Raw genomic sequence first — 18,773 nt, forward strand, 5'->3', positions numbered from 1 at the left:
TTTTTTTTTTTTTTTTTTAACGAAGCCCTCCTGTATGAGAGGGTTAATGACCAATCCTGAATATATGTACACTTTCAGCTAAATGCAGCACTGTTTAAAGGGTTAAAGTACCATTTATTAACAGCAGACCATCGACAGCAGAATATAATTTGATGAGAGAGAGAGAAAAGATAAGCATATCATACTGTCTGTAAATATATTATACAGAGTGGCTTTTAAACAACTGTACCAAACAGAAATTTGCATTCCGCAATACCTGGATGATAAAAAACTAGTCAAAGAACACTGAAGTACTGTACTGTATTTTTATCTGTTTATTAATATATAAGGTTATTAATAAAATTTTATTTTAATCTGTACTGTTGTCTTGCTCTAAAATCCTGTCCTATGTGTTCTTGTAACTTTTGTTGTAGCCAGTGCTACACTGAACATGGGTGGCTGTCATTATGATAAATGTTCATGAACAGTAAAGGGAAGGCTCATTCCAAAGAAGCAGATTTTTTTCTACATGCTTTGCATTCTAGACAGTAATTTGTTTATCTAGAATATTCCATCTTAAATGTCGGGACCAACTGCCTAGCCCCAGGCTCCCACGCTCCTCATGGGGCAATGTAGGATTGGATGATGGATGGATGAATAGAATATTCCATGGGGTATGTAAACTGTCCACACAGTCTTCCCTACAATTAGTTACAATTAAATACAGTATGGTACATGTACCATAAACAATAATACAGTACTCACTGTGCTCCAGTGTAGTAACTACTTATATTATGGCTCATGTCATTATTACAACATAATGAGAGAGAGAGAGAGAAAAAAAAAAATCAGTACCAAACTCTGACATTAACAAAAACATGATCGAAATCAAATACGAAGAACTTTCTTACCCTACCTTGCACACTATGACTAGACATAATTCTCTTTCTGTAAACCGCTGGTCAGAAAAACATAGTTATAAAAACGTGAATACATATGGAATGCTTATTATGCCTCACTTACCACCTAGCTGACAGATGATGTTATGAACTTTCATGACCTTATGAATATTAACCTTTGCTTAAGTTCCCACTTTACCAAACATACAAGTAGTACAGTAACAATGCTGACGGCAATACAAATTTTTAAATCCTCAACTCATAGTTCTGGACGACTTCTGCCATCATCATCATCATCATTATATCACCCTAATGCCCACCTCAATGACAGGGTGAGGTGAGATCCAAACAAAGAGGGGAGAACAGAAGTATATGAATACTAAAACTTAACTTTAAATTACTGTGCAAAAAAAAAAAAAAAAAAAAAAAAAAAAAAAAAATTACCTCTGTGGTTGGTGAGAATGCCTAACATCCATTCACTTTATGTAATGATACTTTCAAGTGACTGTTCACTGAATGACAAGGCAAATAATTTACTTAATCCATTGGCTAGTGACTATAAAACCAACAAACAAATGCCTGGTGGTCTAGTGGGTTAAGGTGCTCCAACCAGATATGGCCCATCAGGGTTTCAATTGAAGGGGTGATCAGGGTTTATTTGAATTCATTCATCATCTAATGCCAGTTTGCCTCGTATAAACAACTGTAGGTCCCCAAGGCTAGGCAACTCAGTTCCGACATTTAAAGCAAGGGTGACCAGCCTCATTTGTGGGGTTTTCATTCATCAAATACCACTCCAAGGCAAGCAGGTGGCACTCTCACATTAATTATTTGTACTGAATTGCCTAGTCCAGGACTCCTATGATCCTAATTAGGCAATACAGGATTGTATGATGGATAGGTGAATCACACAAAATCCAGGGATCACAACCATTAACTGCAGTACACACAGTTAAGTGGCAGTATGCCATACACAACACCATCTGTGGCCGCCCAGTAAACGTGTGGGAGTTGCAAGAATTTCAATTTTAGCTGCAACAGATGTCAGACCATTAGTTGCTGGAAAACTGATGGTGTGCCTGTATTAACACTGTTGACTGCTGAACAGCTGCCATCTTACACTACATACCACAGTGAACCAATGAATGTTTATCTAATTTTTACTAGAGAATAAAATTCTGTTTGACTAGTGACAGACTGTTCTTAGTATTATGAACACTCATTAAAAAATCATTCTGCCCCATTGAAGTCTGACACCATTTGACACACACCAAGAATTCCAACTAACCATCACTAAAAAATTAACAAGATTTCACTTCTATGACACACTCCAAGACTCATTATGCCCAGGGGTACAAAATAATTTTTTTGTGGGTGTACAATAACTTATATACAAATATATAATAACAATAAATATATACTCCTGTCCCTGATTCTATGGCACACAAATAAACATGAACATTATCTTATCTTCTATGCTTCATGAACCTTAAACATTTTACATAATACAGTAGTTCTGTATACTATACGAAGATATGTTGACCTTCCACATAAGCATGCATGCTTACTCTATCTGAAAAATGTTTTGAGAACTGGAAAAAAATAAATAAATAAATCTATGAATGAAATAAATATGGAGCCCACAATCTTAACCATAAAATTAACCATGAGGGGTTGCTAAGGATGAACATTCTTCACTCAGTTCCAGAGGTGGTACTGAAATGCCACAAATATGATGAACACAATTACAAAGAAACTACAGGAAGAAATCTACTGGACTACTTATACATAAATACCTAAACTTAATGACAAGGGTCTTGAGGCTTTTTGCCACTACTACACTGCTGTCTGCCTAGAGCAGTGCATCTTCTACAGCTCCCAAAATATTATTCCATCACCAGATATTTAAAAATATTCTTCACTCATCTGTTTATCAACCAATCCTTTTTTTCACCAGCAAGAGCATAGGGCCCCGGGCTGATGTTCTATTTACTGTTATTCTGCTAGACATACATGCAAGTCATTATAAAGGCAGGGACAAAAGATCACCTAATTTTTCACCTCCTCTACCTCTCACTTACCTAAGCTGAGAAAGACTTGGTATGTTCTCTGTCCTACAAATGATTTTCTCTGCTATGCTGTATCAAGAAGGAAAGTGACAAACAGGCCTATCTGTGAAATGGACACGGTGGACTGTACGTGAACTTTTATCCCTGACTGTATATGCTGTACTTACACTTCTGAGTTTTACAGTCCCTTTCCCTCTACACTTTCTGATGTATGATTTTAGCTTATTATCTCACAGTCAGATGATCTTATTACACTTGGGAAAGTTCTCTCATGCTGAAGATATCTACGAAGGAAACATCTGATCCTTCCAACTGAAAATATCTCTCCCATGCAGAACAAAATCATTCAGAGATAAGAAGGATTTGCTAAAGGAGATGTCAGTCTAGAAATGTGGTTAATAATAAACATGTGAACATTTTATAAAATTACCAGATGGATATTATGCTGCATATTCTTCTATAAAATGTAAAGGCACAAAGGTCTAATGTACCTTATATAAGCTGCCTGGAAAATTTATTGATACTGTTGCACCGAAGTATTTTATTCTGGCTAAAACCCGACAATGTTATGAAAAAAAATCTTTGTAGTAAAAAGATTATTGAAAGTGAAAAAGAATATTTTGTGAACCAACACTTTGAACAATGTATCAAATATACCCAACTCCCATCATCATTTACATAATCATCCTCTGCAATGACTATACAGCGTATATCAAAATATTGCAATACAGTACAATATTTTCGAGGCTACAAAACTTTAATATTTACATTAATAAGCATAAAAAAATTACACTGGAAAGACTAGAGGAACCAGTATGACAAACCTATACTATGAAGTAATATGAAGGCCTAAATTCCAGGGAGTCATCTGAGCTGTACCAGGGATCCCATGACCTTGAGGTAAGCACTGTGAAGCTTGCCACAGTTGGTTGAAATAGTCTTAAGGAGGAAACGCTGCATGGGGTAGTACAGGTTCTGACGCAGATCCTGCCCAAGCTCATACTGTAAACAACAGCAAGTCTGGCTTACCAATCATTATCAATGAGAGTGATACAGGAAGAGGGTCACTTATGAGCACTTATGGGGGGAGTTCGTTTGATGAGTGATGTTTTTTGTAGGAAAAAATGAATGATTATTGATGTAACAAAACATGATGAATGGATGAAGAAGGTCACTTACGAGCATTTGTGGAGGGAGTTGATCTGATGAGTGATGATTTTTGTAAGGATGACTGGACAATTAGTGATGTAACAAAACACGATGAATGTACAAATTTAAACTGGTCAATATGATTAGCCAATTACCATTACATTTGCACATCATAATCATTAAGGCATGGTAAAGTAGGTTTTGGATGAACAAATGAGTATGGTTATAACACACAAACATGTATATTATATGAATATGCATGCATAAGTGCAAAAATATAAACTGAATAATAAGATTACCTCATTCCATGCCTGGTATACAGCTCTGAATGCTGGTTGCTTTTTGTTGTGGAAGGTGTCACGGCTGCCATGTAGCACAAAAATACCTCGCTTCTCTGCACCACTGCACACACTCATATACATACAATGGTCAGAGCGGAAGTTGTATTCACACCCAAACACATACAACTTGTCTGTGGGGAATAGGAGATAAGAAATAAAAGTACAATGCTATCATCAACCTGAGCTCAATTCCCATGTTTACATGAGTTGCAAAGATTAAGAGGAAGGCTAATCTATCTCTTGGGGAATATGGACTAAAGGAGAAGTGAAGATCCTGATGCAAGTTCCCTGACCCAATGTAAAAAAAAAAAAAAAAAAAAAAAAAAAAAAAAAAAAAACATCCACAAAAATCCTGCATTCCATCCTGGCCCACACTTCACCCAACATACCTAACCCTCCTCACTCTCAGGCCCTCACAATCACAAATTCCTAATTACTGTACAAATTACAATGTCACCAGAAAAATGTTTTTCTCCACTGTTTCACATTAACTGCCTTACACTGAGGAGGCTCTTGGTGGCTGGATTAATGTTTTTTGGACTGCCTCTTCCATTCCTGGTTTCTAATTTCTCTCACAATTCCCTATGTTCCAATTTCTATTCTTTGTTGACACTGCATTATGATTTGAACTTGGCAATAACCCTCTCACTATCTTTAGATCAACTACAGTACTCTATTTCTGGTCTCTAAAAGCACTTCATAAATTAAGCCTTTCACACTCATTCCAACCTATGCCACATAATATTCATTCCTGAGGACAATACAGAGGCACCTTAGGAAACAACATCTGTCATCCAATTATTTGTTTCTTCTTCTCACACAGAAGTGCAGTTGGGGGTGAGAGTTCTGTCTCAGCATAGTCACCGGGCTGAGGACTGCTGTCTCCCATAATATTTAGATAGCTTTACATTTCTGCTTAAAACCTGACTTGCTTATGAACAGTTCTCTTTGCTGATACACATCCTCAGCCAGTATACTTTATCAAAAAACTAGCTAAGGTACCATAACTCTAGCTTGTACGACTTTCAGTGATGATACAACAAATAACAACAATAATACAACTGAAAACCTGAACAATTTACTCACATGACAAATTAGTTGAAAAATATTTATCAGCTAGAACTATACAAAGGCTAGCCTACATGATTTGAAAAGTCTAACTAATCAGTTCACTGACAGTACAGAGGATAAGCAGTCATGAGACTGACCAGGATGAAAGTGGAAGATAATGTTGATGATGTCCTGGTCGCCCCACCTGATGGCCAAGCGGTAGTGCTGGTAAATAGGCACTACATATTCCTCCCAGCCAAACTGACGTAGGCGGGTCAGATTCATCAACATCACTCCAGAGTTCACACCTGTGGCAACATCACAGCATTAGAACTGAAGCAACTGGTTTATGGAGGGAGAAGTATGGTGTGAGAGACCACTCTAATTTCAGTATCAATTAATATTTATTCTCTTCATCCAAATATCTTCAACAACAGAAAAAAATAAAATAAATAAATAAAATAAAACGGATACAAGATGCTACGTGGAATGCCTGCTGAACCTCAAGAGATGGTTATATTTAACCATTGTTCACGCCAAATTCATATTACTGTTTCAAATACCGGAATTTCTAACAGACTTATAACAAATATTAATATGTATGGGAACATATTACTCCAATTGCCACAGAATCAATGCTTTACTGAAGCTTGTGGGATTATTGGACACAAACTGATGCCAGACTGAGCATAAGCCCCTTCATTTCACCCAAAAACAATTATTTTAATTTTGCCAGGTTTACACAAGACAATTTAAAGCAGCTTATGAATGACATACTTGGGATAGGCAGGTTGGCACTTTCGATATAACATATTTCATGTTTTATTTTTGCTAAGTCCAAATTATTTTATTCAGTTTAGGATGGACAATTCAAAATGGAGGGGTTACATACAGCCTGCACAACCCCTTTCACCACTAGGGTACTCTCCTGTGCTAAATAAAACTGTTTGGTAGTGGCAAAAATTAACTTAAAGTGGAGGGAAACACCTTCATGTAGTGGCACCAACATACCCAGCCATACACATGTTCTTGAATTTCTTCCCTATCCCCCAAAACAAGGATGATGGACAGCTGAAGGGTAACTTCAGCCTGCAGTTCATTGGTTCACATTCAGCTGAACCTTGTTACAACAATAATGCACTAAAAAAACACAGTACATCATCAGAGAGAAGGGTTTAAAACTAAGATATCTACAGGACCTTAATGTGGAGCAATTTTGAACACTAAAATACTATACAAATAAATCCATACCTAGCCTGCCATAGTAAGGGTGTTTGGCAAAGCGATTATACCATCCAGTGGCAAGGTCCTCACTCTCTGGTGCCACAGCTGCCATGTGTGACGAATTCATGGCATGGAAGTGGCGCCACACCTCCTCCACTGGACTCAGGAACACTACATCAGTGTCAACATACAGCAGTGCATCTTCATTCATCAACAATGACTGTGGGTGGTGAAACAGGTATGAGTGAGTGTGGGATGTGAAATGGGTGTATATAAGTGACTGGGTGGTGAAATGGGTGTACAGCAATCCCTACATTATCTGAACGTCCATTACCTGGACGATCCATTAGCTACCCGGGCACTGATCTGGCTGTTCAAAGCCATTATTCGTACATCTTTCCATTTTATCTGGACAAAATGCATGCATCTGGGTGGAAATTATGGCCATGTGAACATTTTCACCAAGCCGGGTGGGAATAGCCTGGTGGTGTCCCCCTGTCTGGCTGGGTGGTTCATCCAGCGTCCGCTAGAGACCCCTCCTCAGTCGTTCTAAGTTCCCATGCGGCGACATTGTAGTGAACAGCTCCTCTCAGTTGTTATGGTGGCGCAAGTGGTGGCTTTTGTGGTTGTTCCCTACCTACTTCCAGCCTTGCTACTCCTTGCAAGCCTCTTCCTAGGGTGTGTGATGATGGCTCATCCATCAGGGAAAGGGAAGTGGGTAGTGGTGACTCTGAAGAAGCAGGAGATCCTGGGTAAGACTGATGCGGGATGGTTGAATCACGAGTGCCGACAATTTTATTCTAGCTTACCGTACTGTGCCATGATTTTATTCTATTTTACTATGATTTTATTCCATTTTACCACTATACTTGGTGTGTCCACTGCATTTTTCTTGTGCAGCCATTTTTTTCATGTCACTCCAGGGTATGGCCCAGCAATGGTGACTGTTTGTCTGTGGTTGATGGGTCTGCCTGACCATGGTAATTGCTTGGCTGTGGCTTAGAGGTCTGCCTGACCAGACAGAGTAGTATTAAACAACAGGAACAAGTGTTGTACGATGTACTGTAGTGACATTTTACACTGATTTCAAAGTCTGGTTATGTACGAAGGGGGAACAGGGGAGAAGTCCATTATATGGACAGAGCTATTACCCAGACATGCCTTTGGCTCTATTACGTTGGATAATCGAGGGATTACTGTACATGAAAGAGGTGAGGGTGGAAGGAGGTGTGGTATACCGAGATGAAGGTGGATGAAGACAGAAGCTGATTGCATGAGAATGTAAGATATGGATGCTAAGCAGAATAAGGAAATGACAAGGGATGAAGTTGGTTGGATGAGATATGTTATATAATGAGACATGGCACCACATCTCTTCCACAAGACCCAAAAACACTACATCCATGTTACAGCAAAATACAGCACTGCATCCTCATTCACCAACAATGGCCAGTCAGAGTAAATAAATCAGTAACCCTCAATCTTCCATTCATGTCCATAACCAATTAGTAATTTCAAAAATTTCCTTGATCCCATGGAACCACTTTAAACTTATTTTATGCTTTATTCTTGCTAACTCCAAGTGATTCTTATCAGTTTAGAAAAGTAAAAATCATATATTTTGTAAGTTTTAATGCCAATGGTGAAAGGTGATGTTTGCAAATTGGTTCATACCTTTATGAATGTCTGAGTGGTAACATGAAAAAAAAAAAAAGCAACTGTGTGATGAGCAAGAAGATGGAGAGAAACTTGAATAGGTGAAGGGGTGATGGAATTTCATGATGAACTATCTATCTATCTATCTATAGCCCGACGCCCTAATCCCGCAAAGGGTGGCCGCAGACAAAACGCCTCCAAGTCACTCTGTCACCCACCATTTGACTACCCTCCCCCCAACTCACCCCCCCCTCCCTCATATACCTCTCAACTCCATCCCTTCACCTCATCCTCGGTCTACCCCTCCCTCTCCCTCCCTCCACCTCACCTACATACACCCTCTTAGTCAGTTTTTCATTCTCCATTCTCTCCACATGTCCAAACCACCTCAGTGTATTTCTCCTAATATTCTCAACCACATCCACATCTACCCCACAACGTTCCTTCACTTCTTCATTCGTCAACCTGTCCCTCCACGTCATTCCACATGCTCCTCTCAAGTAACTCATTTCCACTGCTCTCACTCTTGATTTGTTCCCCTCTTGCAAGGTCCATGCCTCGCTTCCATATGTCAGGGTAGGGATCACAATACCATCATGCAGTGACTTCTTAACTTCCATACTCACCTCCCTATTTCTCATCACTGCTTTCAGTGTACCAACAACCTTCCTTCCCTGCTGTACCCTTTCACGTACTTCATCCCCCAAAGTTCCATCCTTACTCATCACATTACCCAAGTACTTGAATGCACTCACATTCTCCATATCCTCACCATCCAACCTCACTGCACACTCTGTGACTTCATTCCTCTCAAACACCATAACTTTACTTTTGTTTACATTAACTTTCAGCTTCCTCCTCCTACACACTGTCCCAAATTCATTCACCAAACCTTGCAACTCCCATTCATCTTCACTCAACAATACTGTATCACCAGCAAACAGCAACACCGGAAGCTTCCAAATCTCACCCTCATTCATTAGGGCCAGCCCCACATCCACTGCCCTACCTTGCACCTCCTTTACAACCATCCATCCATCCATTGCCAGACGCCATGTATCCCAAACGGGGTGGCCAACGGCTCAGAGTTAATTGTTTTACAGGGAGCGGCACTAACCCTCCACCAACCCCACTTGACACGTAGGGATGCCAACAGCATCTGGTGTTCCCAGGCGGTCACCCATCCAAGTACTAACCAGACCCAACGTTGCTTAACCATATATATATTAAACAGCCATGGAGACATCACACATCCCTGTTTCAGTCCCACATTGAGATCAAAGAACTCACTCAGCTCACCATCCACTCGCACCGTAGCCCTAGCTCCCTCGTACATACTCTTCACAGCACTCAACAATTTCCCCTCCACTCCATATATTCTTAATACCTTCCACATACCTTGCCTATCTATTCTGTCATAAGCTTTCTCCAAGTCCATGAAGGCAGCATACACTTTCCTTCCCTTCTCTAGATACTTCTCCACTAAACATCTTAGAACAAATATCTGATCTACACACCCTTTTCCCTTCCTAAATCCCCCTTGTTCTTCTCCAACTAGCTCCTCTGTCATATGCCTAACCCTATCAATGAGTACTCTACCATATATTTTACCAGTCACACTAAGAAGGCAAATACCCCTATGGTTACCACATATATACTTCTCTTTCCCCTTTTCCTTTGTACAGAGGAACAATTATACCTGATTTCCAGTCCTCTGGAACCCTTCCCTCTTCCCAAGCCAATCTACACAACTTCCATATCCACTCCACAACAATCTCACCCCCATACCTAAGCATTTCACCACACACTCCATCAATTCCTGGGGCCTTTCCCAGCTTAATCTTCTTCATCGCTTCCACTACTTCCTCCCTCCTCTCATCTCTTCTTCTCCCAGCCATTCCCCAACCACTTATACTCACACTGCTCTCACTCTCTACATTCAACAAATCCTCAAAGTGCTCCTTCCATCTCCTCAATTTCTCTCTCTTCTCCACCAACAATCTATTATTCCTATCTTTCACTCCCCTACTATTTCCCCTTTCACACTGCCTTACTTTCTTTACCTCCTTCCAAAACAATTTCTTACTCTCCCTCCATTTCACACTCAGATTCCTCCCAAACTCTTCATCCACTTTCTTCTTACTCTCCTTCACCAGTCTCTTAACCTCCCTTCTCCTGCTCACATATACCTCTCTCTTCTCTCTCTCATCTTCTCCCCTACCTCTACTCGCCAACCATTCACCATATGCCTTCTTCTTTTGTTCCACAGCTCGTTTCACCTCATCATTCCACCATGCTGTCCCTTGCATCTCCTCCTCACTCCACAAACCGCCTCACACGCTGCGCCTATCTCTTCCATGAATATCTTACATACGTCTTCCACCCCTTCCATCTGCTCTAGCTCATGCCTTCCCAATCTTTCTTCCACTATGCTCTTATACTCTGCCATTTTCTCACTATCTTGCAATTTCTCCACTCTTCTCACAGGAGCTGCTTCCTCCTGTCTTCCCCTTCGTCTCCTCAACCACTTTCTTTGCAGCTCTACCTTGGCCATCACTAAGTGATGGTCCGAGACTCCATTCCCCCACCCTCTCCACACTCTTGCATCCAACACTTGTCTTCTCATTCGCTCATCCACACACACGTAGTCTATCATTGCCTTTTGTTCAACAAGTTCACCATCCATCCTCCTCATTACTCTCCATGTATACCGGTGGATCATCTTATGACGAAAGTAGGTGTTGGCTATTGCCAACCCCTTACAAGCACAGATGTCCACCAAAGCACTATCATTCCCATCTACTTCAGCTGGCACACCCCACTGACAAACCACTCCATCCACTCGTACATTCCCAACTTTGCCATTCATGTCTCCAATCAACAGCACTCTCTCGCTCCTCTCAAACTTGTCCATACATGCTTCTACTCTCGCCCAAAACTCATCTTTCACTCTTGCCACTCGATCCTCTGTTGGAGCATACACACATACAATCGCCCATGCTTGTATACCTACTTTCATCCTCACCCATACAATCCTTGCACCCACTGTTCCATACTCTCTTATATTCTCCTTCCACTTCTTGCTTATCATCAGACATACTTCCTCTCTTGCCCTCTCATTCTCACTGACTCCCGCACATATACCTACACCATATTCCCATTCTCTCACCCTTTCACCTTTCCATTTAGTTTCAGTCAATCCACATATATCCACTTTTGCATCCTCAAGCACCTGAACAATCTCTCTTTCACTTCATCGTTCACTCTTCTCACATTCCATGTTCCCACCCTAAGAATGTCCTTTGTCCGTTCCTTAGTCGTCAACGTATGGTCCGTCTGGGTACGAGGCGCTTTATTCGCTTTTTTAGTTAGTTCTTTTTACGGGGTGGGGCACTAACCCACCACCAACCCTTTTAGTCGCCTCGTACAACAAGCAGGGATACTGGGGAAGTATTCTTGAAACCCCCCTACCCCCAGGGGGGATGAACTAACTGACATTTATAATAACACAGATATTTCAAAATGATAAACAATATCAGCCACTACTTACTGGTATGAAAAGCCTCTGTGATGCACAAGGTTTGAAAAGTGTCCTCCAAGTGGCTGCATCTTGTCCCGGTGGGAAGGTTATGCTGTGGAGTTCCAGTGATATCCTCTCTTGTACTGCTGCCGGCCACGATAACACCTGCAGAAATAGCAACATACCGGTATTTAAGGTACTAACCATCATAATATTTTTTATATCTAATTTCACATTTTCACAGTAACTGCAGTAGTAGTACAACATAACAGTATTTTTTGCCATATATTACCGGTAAACAGTTTTTATTTCTTCCTTTAATCCTGGAAACACTATTTTAAATTGCATCAGAATTACCCAAAATAGTGTATCTTGTCACAACAGACACAATACGGTATACAACACACACATAAAAAAAGAAAATACATGCACCACAGAAAAAGCAAACACAGGAGCCAAATACAATCATGTGAAGTGACATCACACTTCGGCCTGCCATGAATGAATCACATGACCCTGCATAACGGCCCTGTTTTATTGCTTTTGTTGAAGCATGGAGACAATATCACATCTCATTCTAAGGAAAATCACACTACAAAATGATGCATTAACCAAGGGCAGACTGTATGCATGCTATCCAATTACTTACCATATTTTTGAATACAGGCTTCATATTATCTTCTGTGAATACAATAAACTTCAACAGTGACTGAGAGAGAGCTGCAGCAGACTTTAACATTATCTGGGTTTCATTCAAGCGATCTCCACAACACACAACTGCTATAACCATTCTGAAATCCAAATTCAGCTTATTAGCAAATGCTACACTGTGTAGCTACTGTAGCTGGCTATCCAATATTAATACTGTGAACTGCTCCCCCAAAAGTTAGAAACATCTGGTGTCTCTCACTTAGTAGGCTGTAATATATTTAACACTAATCTGGTAATACATGGGGAATTTCACAGCAACACAAAAAAATTACACTTAAGGTACCATATATCAATTTCAAATACTGTACTGTATACAGTATAACTTATATCCCTACTGAAATCTTCAAGATACAGCTGTCAGATTCTACTTGTGTATATCCCTAACTATCAAGTAATTTCTACAATACACAAACCCTCTACTTTAAAATGAAACACTCCAAGCATTTCATATCATGTACTGTACATGGTGTGGGGCTCATTTTCAGGGTAAACGGAAATGGATTAATCTGTGCCTATGTACCGTACCATACAACCATGGAATCTGGTGACTATTTTGCCAGTTAAATACTGAATGGTACAATACCTACCGGCACTTTACTCTTTATGAAATAAACTTGCAAATGAATATTTACAACCATGAAATTTCAGACGACACATTACCCCAAAGTTCGTGGAGCTTGGTGATAAGGGAGGAGAAGGTAGACATTAATGTTAGCTTTAGTTTGACTTGGTTACAATATGGGATGTTATATTAGGTTAGGACATGTTTCATTAAACTGGTTTTGATAGGTTAGGTAAGGTTAGATTAGGTTAGGGTAGGGACATCATTCTCGTTTCAACCCCTAATGGATCCGGTTGTTTTACAAGTGTTGTATAGTTATATCTCATCTGTGCAAATACCTTCCCTTCTCTGACACTTATGTTGAAAGTACATTAAATAATAATTTTAATCTGGGTTGGGTCTGGTTAGTACTTGGATGGGTGACCGCCTGGGAACACCAGATGCTGTTGGCATCCCTACGTGTCAAGTGGGGTTGGTGGAGGATTAGTGCCCCTCCCTGTAAAACAATTAACTCTAAGCCCTTGGCCACCCCGTGTGGGATACATGGCGTCTGGCAATGGATGGATGGATAGTTACTGGTAAGGAGAAAGGGTCACATGATTTCTATCTACTGTATCAATCTATAGCCAGATGCCATACTCCCACAAGGGGTGGCCATTTGTCTTTTAATTGTTTTTTACAGAGAGGTGAACTAACCCTGCAACGTTGGGTCTGGTTAGTACTTGGATGGGTGACCGCCTGGGAATACCAGATGCTGTTGGCATCCCTACGTGTCAAGTGGGGTTGGTGGAGGATTAGTGCCCCTCCCTGTGAAACAATTAACTCTATGCCATTGGCCACCCCGTCTGGGATACATGGCGTCTGGCAATGAATGAAAAAAATGAATGAATGAACTAACCCTCCGCCAACCCACTTGCTGACATGTAGGTAACTTATGTGGGTTGGTTATATGGCTACCACCCAGCACTGAAAATGGTTTCCTGGCATATAGGACACCATTAGGCTTGTCATTCAATGTAAAGCCATCCTCCGCAATACACAGGAAGGTATAAAAACAAATTAATTTCAAAAGACAACACCCCAAGAGAATATTGCACAACTGATGATTCTATAAAAGCAGAAAATGACCCCCAAATGTGTACTTTACTGGTAAATATTGGAAGAAATTGAATATTTACCAATTAATCCATGCATACAAATGTTCAAAATTTTCAGCTAAATGTATACTAAAATATGGGAGAAAACAAACTTTCCCAATAGTTCCATGGTTACAAAATACTTAAAATTTTCCACCAAATGTGTACTTATATATGACAAAAAACTGAAAGTTTACTAGCTATATTATTCCATGCTTTTAAAACATTATAAATTTTCCATATAACGACAAATCTGGATATTGGCTTTCCTAGACTAGTGTTTGACCACAGAAATAGGAATGCAAACGGTTCTGATGTAGACTGGTTTTCATGGCTACCTATTTAAAAAAAAAAAAAAACACCAAAGGGGATCTTTTCATTACCTGTGTATGGGTTTTCCACTTGACATTTTCAGGTCACTACTGGCACTCCTCACCAACTGTTGTTCACGTACGATGTTGCTCCTCTCGGCTTTTATATAATTCTCCTGAACGTGTAGTTTAGACGTATTTTTATCACCATCATTCCTCATAATAGTCGTACTACTAATACTGGGTGAAAGGGGGCGTTGATCTGGCGTCAAGGGACTGGAGCCCAGTTTACCTTGGGCAGGCACCAAGTTCGTTCGAAAACCAAAATCAAATAGTCGAGAAACATCACCTACCGCCCCAATCATAATTAATACGAACAGTATTGCTACACTCAGTATTAACAATCGACATATACACTTCATTTTAACAGGCGTAATGTGTAAAGCGATATCATACTGCACACACTATGTTCTCTCCCCTGTGTTGTTGACTCCTTCCCGATGTTGTTGCTGTCACTTCTGCTTCCTCTTCTTCTTCTCTATCTGTTACGGTTGATAGTTTTTTTAAAAATACAATATTAATGTTTAAGGACTCAGTTTAAATACACCTGGAGTCATTTCGAAATTCAATTACATCGACTGAAACATGAAAATTTCAAATGGTATAGCATAGTCACTCAACATCCCTTGTATGGCATCCCTTAAGTCCATTGGCGTCATCCAAGATCTCAAGACCTGTGAATGATGTTATCGTTATCGTCCCGCTGCATTGCCTGTGGGAGAAAGGCGTCAACCAACATTTATGACAAAATGAACAAACTACATAATCATGTGCTCTGGTTTATCCTATACATTCTCTCTCTCTCTCTCTCTCTCTCTCTCTCTCTCTCTCCACTATAATAGATAGATAGATAGATAGACAGAAATAGACAGTTGGATAGATATACTGATATATGCATCTAGGCACATGTAAAAGACCTTTCGACGGTTCCCTGCTTTCAACAGCCACTTAACAAGGCACTGGACACAGATACATAATTACACTTGAAGAAGGGAGATTTAATAACATAATGGGGGGGGGGGAGAGTGTAGAGATGCAGAGGGTGTGGCTGGGTAAAGTATGGCAGTATGTCTTTCCCGGGGCCATGCAAGAAATATCAGCAGCTTGGAAATTTTCTTACGTGTTCTGAACAGTGTTGGGACCTCTCAGTCGTCAGCTGTGATTGCAGCTTGTCCCTGACAGACGGGTGTGGGCACTGGGGAAAAACGCCTTCCCGTGTTTAGCACCGGTATAAGCGGGGATTTTCGCTGCTCGGTCATGCAATGTAAAAACGTTCCTCAACTCCCTCCATAATGCACCAAAAGGAGGATGGTGGACTACGAATGGGCACTTTCAGCCTGCACTCCATCGGGTTCATAATGCGTACAGAGCCACAACAACAAGAAAAAAAAAAAAGTGTGATTTGTAACTTCCAAGCCGTCTCCACTGAAGATGGGGCTGGTGCCTGTTAACGTTACACTCAGATGACCGGCCTGCGACACTGATCGATACAGCTGAGCCTATGAGAAATCTATGACGAGAGACGAGAGCACAAACCGATCGATGTCTGCTGCCTCTTGCACACACACACACACACACACACACACACACATTACTACAATCAAAACATCCGTGCACCGAGCAAACACTCTTAAAAATGCAAGCCTACCAGTTCTGTTACTTCTGTCCTTTGCCGCTTTCTCCGTCCTCTCATCTCTTCTTGTCCCCTAAAGCTACATATGTATCTATATCTATTTATCTGTCTATATACTAAATAAAAACATCTGCTGGAGATCTATGACACTGCAACTTCCAAAGCTGTAAAAAGATTGAAAAAAATATGAAAAATGAAACGTGCTTCAGAGACTGCTGTAATTTGGACAGGTGCTGAGAGTTCCACACACCTGCCACAGAGCCAAAAGGATCTCTGGAAACGTTGGGTTGGCATCGCCCACACCGCGGCAGGTACAGTACAGAGTATTTCATGGAGGTAAGACACTGAAAACTTTTGGGCTCTGAACTTGGACACAGTAGGAAAGTCAACATTTTATATTGTGCATAGCAGTGGAGGCATTGATTAGATGTGTTCAAGTAGTGGAGCTGGATTGGATCACGTCTATACAGTAAGGTGATGGCTAAGATGATGGCATAAACATTTAATAGATTACACTTCTGAACCTGCCTAAATAGATTCAGTTCACTATTGAGAGTAGCATAGTACAGTCTGCATACACTGAAAGTAAAATACTCCATCCTTCACTGTTCATCACCACACTGACCAGTTTTGTTCTAATCATTCTTAACCTCACCGTTATATATTTACAGTATTACACACTTGTCACTAAAAAACTCACTGAAACATCCATCTACAGTACTTTTCCACACGCATCACTACAGCCATTACAGCTCTTTACAATATTCAACCATTTTCCAAACACACCATACATACATAATACCAGCAGCCCCTTCCTGTCCACCTTGTCATACTTTTTATTCCTGTTCTGTATGTCATTAGTATACCGCATCCTTTTTCATATGATCTCGTCACCACTGCATCTACCCATCTCAATATTCAATCCACGTATTTCCCTTTTCACGCCGGAAATATCCCTGTTCATCATTCACCACACTTCCTGATATCCTCCCTGCCCTCTGTAGTGTTAATTTTCCTCATGCTCAGTCACGATCCCTTATTTTTCATCCCCCTGGCGACAGTGATGTGGAGGATGAAGTTGGCGAAAAGGAAACAGATATTGGCGTTTCGTCCGATATATACACTCACATATACATACGAGTACACACACACACACACACACACACACACACACACACACTCTCTCTCTCTCTCACACACACACACACACACACACACACACACACACACACACACACACACACACACACACACACACACACACACATACATACACACACACACACACACGCACTCTCTTTCTCTCTCTCTCTCTCTCTCTCTCTCACACACACACACACACACACACACACACACACACTGTGTGTATGTGTGTGTGTGTGTGTGTGCGCACGTGCGTGTGTGTGCATGTACATAAACTTTAACATATTGCATAAACCAGTACCCAGTATTACTATCTCTGTTTTTCCCGCGTCATCCCGCCCTGGTAACCTTGTGCCCTACACGACACCCTATCTCGATAGCACATACAGCTTCTGAAAACCCCTCCTTGCTCCCCTTCCCTCTCACACTCACTCACTCACTCACTTGCTGGCCACACACACGCACACTCACTCAACTCTCGCACCTAGCACCAGCAGGGTAACCAACACTCCCTCAACAACCCACTTAGATATCTGAAGGTTAGTAAGAGTAAGCCAGTACGCTCGTGTTGATATTCCTTATACTGAACTCTGGGACGCCTTTTTCATTTTTTGGTCCAATTTTCTGGCGTTTTTATTTAGTTTGGGCCAATTTTTCGAACTGCGAAGGTAAGATGCATCCTTAATAAACCTTTTCAATACGAGAGGGCCTTCTCAAGTTGAACAGGATCGTCTCAAGCAGCAGAAATAACATTAGAAAAGGGGAGTCAATCGGATACAAGAAGCTTAAATGATTTGACTTGACTCTTCACTTACGCCATGCCTCTGTTGGGTTTTAATCCATTGGGGCCCAGGATAAAAAAATAAAACTAATATAAAAGAACGCATGGATTTCGACATTTTTATACGTTAGTCAAAGGGGTTACACCAATCTCTGAACCTAGGATCTTCTCCTCCTCCTCCTTCTTTTCTCTTGTTGTTGCTACTGTTGTTGTTGTTGTTGTTCGTCTTCTTCTCCTCCTCCTCCTCCTCTTTCTTATCTTCATCCTTATATTCTTTTTCTACTTTTCCTCCCCCTCATCTCCCTCCTCTTTTCTTCACCTTCATTTCCTCCTCCTCCTCCTCCCCCTCCTCGTCCTTTTCTTCCTCTTCCTCCTTTTTTGGCTTTCATGTTGTTTGTACTCTTCTCTCGCTAATTATCGTGATGCCTCAATTAAGTTCGTATTACTGAAGATGTGGATGTGAAGGTGTCAGTAAGTACCTGATATAAGTATTTACCGCTTATTTACAGAACACCTCTCATTATTAGCTAATTAACCTGCATCACACCG

At 40.7% G+C, this 18,773-nt stretch overlaps 1 protein-coding gene across 1 annotated transcript; it reads right to left on the minus strand.

Annotated features, from left to right (window-relative positions):
* Positions 1-3,734: 3,734 nt before the first annotated feature.
* Positions 3,735-15,259, minus strand: LOC145408358 (glucoside xylosyltransferase 2-like). The gene is made up of 7 exons (XM_080279087.1): positions 14,680-15,259; positions 12,537-12,678; positions 11,918-12,052; positions 6,739-6,931; positions 5,646-5,795; positions 4,396-4,568; positions 3,735-3,949 (listed from the first exon to the last, which is right to left on the minus strand). The coding sequence occupies exons 1-7, from the start codon at positions 15,027-15,029 to the stop codon at positions 3,812-3,814; spliced, it is 1,281 nt and encodes a 426-aa protein (XP_080135213.1). The 5' UTR covers positions 15,030-15,259; the 3' UTR covers positions 3,735-3,811.
* Between the last annotated feature and the right edge of the window lie 3,514 nt (positions 15,260-18,773).

The sequence above is a fragment of the Coenobita brevimanus genome, chromosome 8, assembly GCF_032717465.1.
Source record: "Coenobita brevimanus isolate Jiangsu-jjx chromosome 8, ASM3271746v2, whole genome shotgun sequence".
Classification (NCBI taxonomy): Eukaryota; Metazoa; Arthropoda; class Malacostraca; order Decapoda; family Coenobitidae; genus Coenobita; species Coenobita brevimanus.

Bases quoted from the DNA above. Each gene is read 5' to 3' on its own strand.
- LOC145408358 (XM_080279087.1), bottom strand. From the start codon at position 15,029: ATGAAGTGTATATGTCGATTGTTAATACTGAGTGTAGCAATACTGTTC. The intron at 5,796-6,738 runs GTATGGATTTAT...ATGTTGCCACAG, and splicing joins CCCTTACTATGGCAGGCTAG to GTGTGAACTCTGGAGTGATG. The intron at 3,950-4,395 runs GTAATCTTATTA...TGTTGTTTACAG, and splicing joins TATACCAGGCATGGAATGAG to TATGAGCTTGGGCAGGATCT.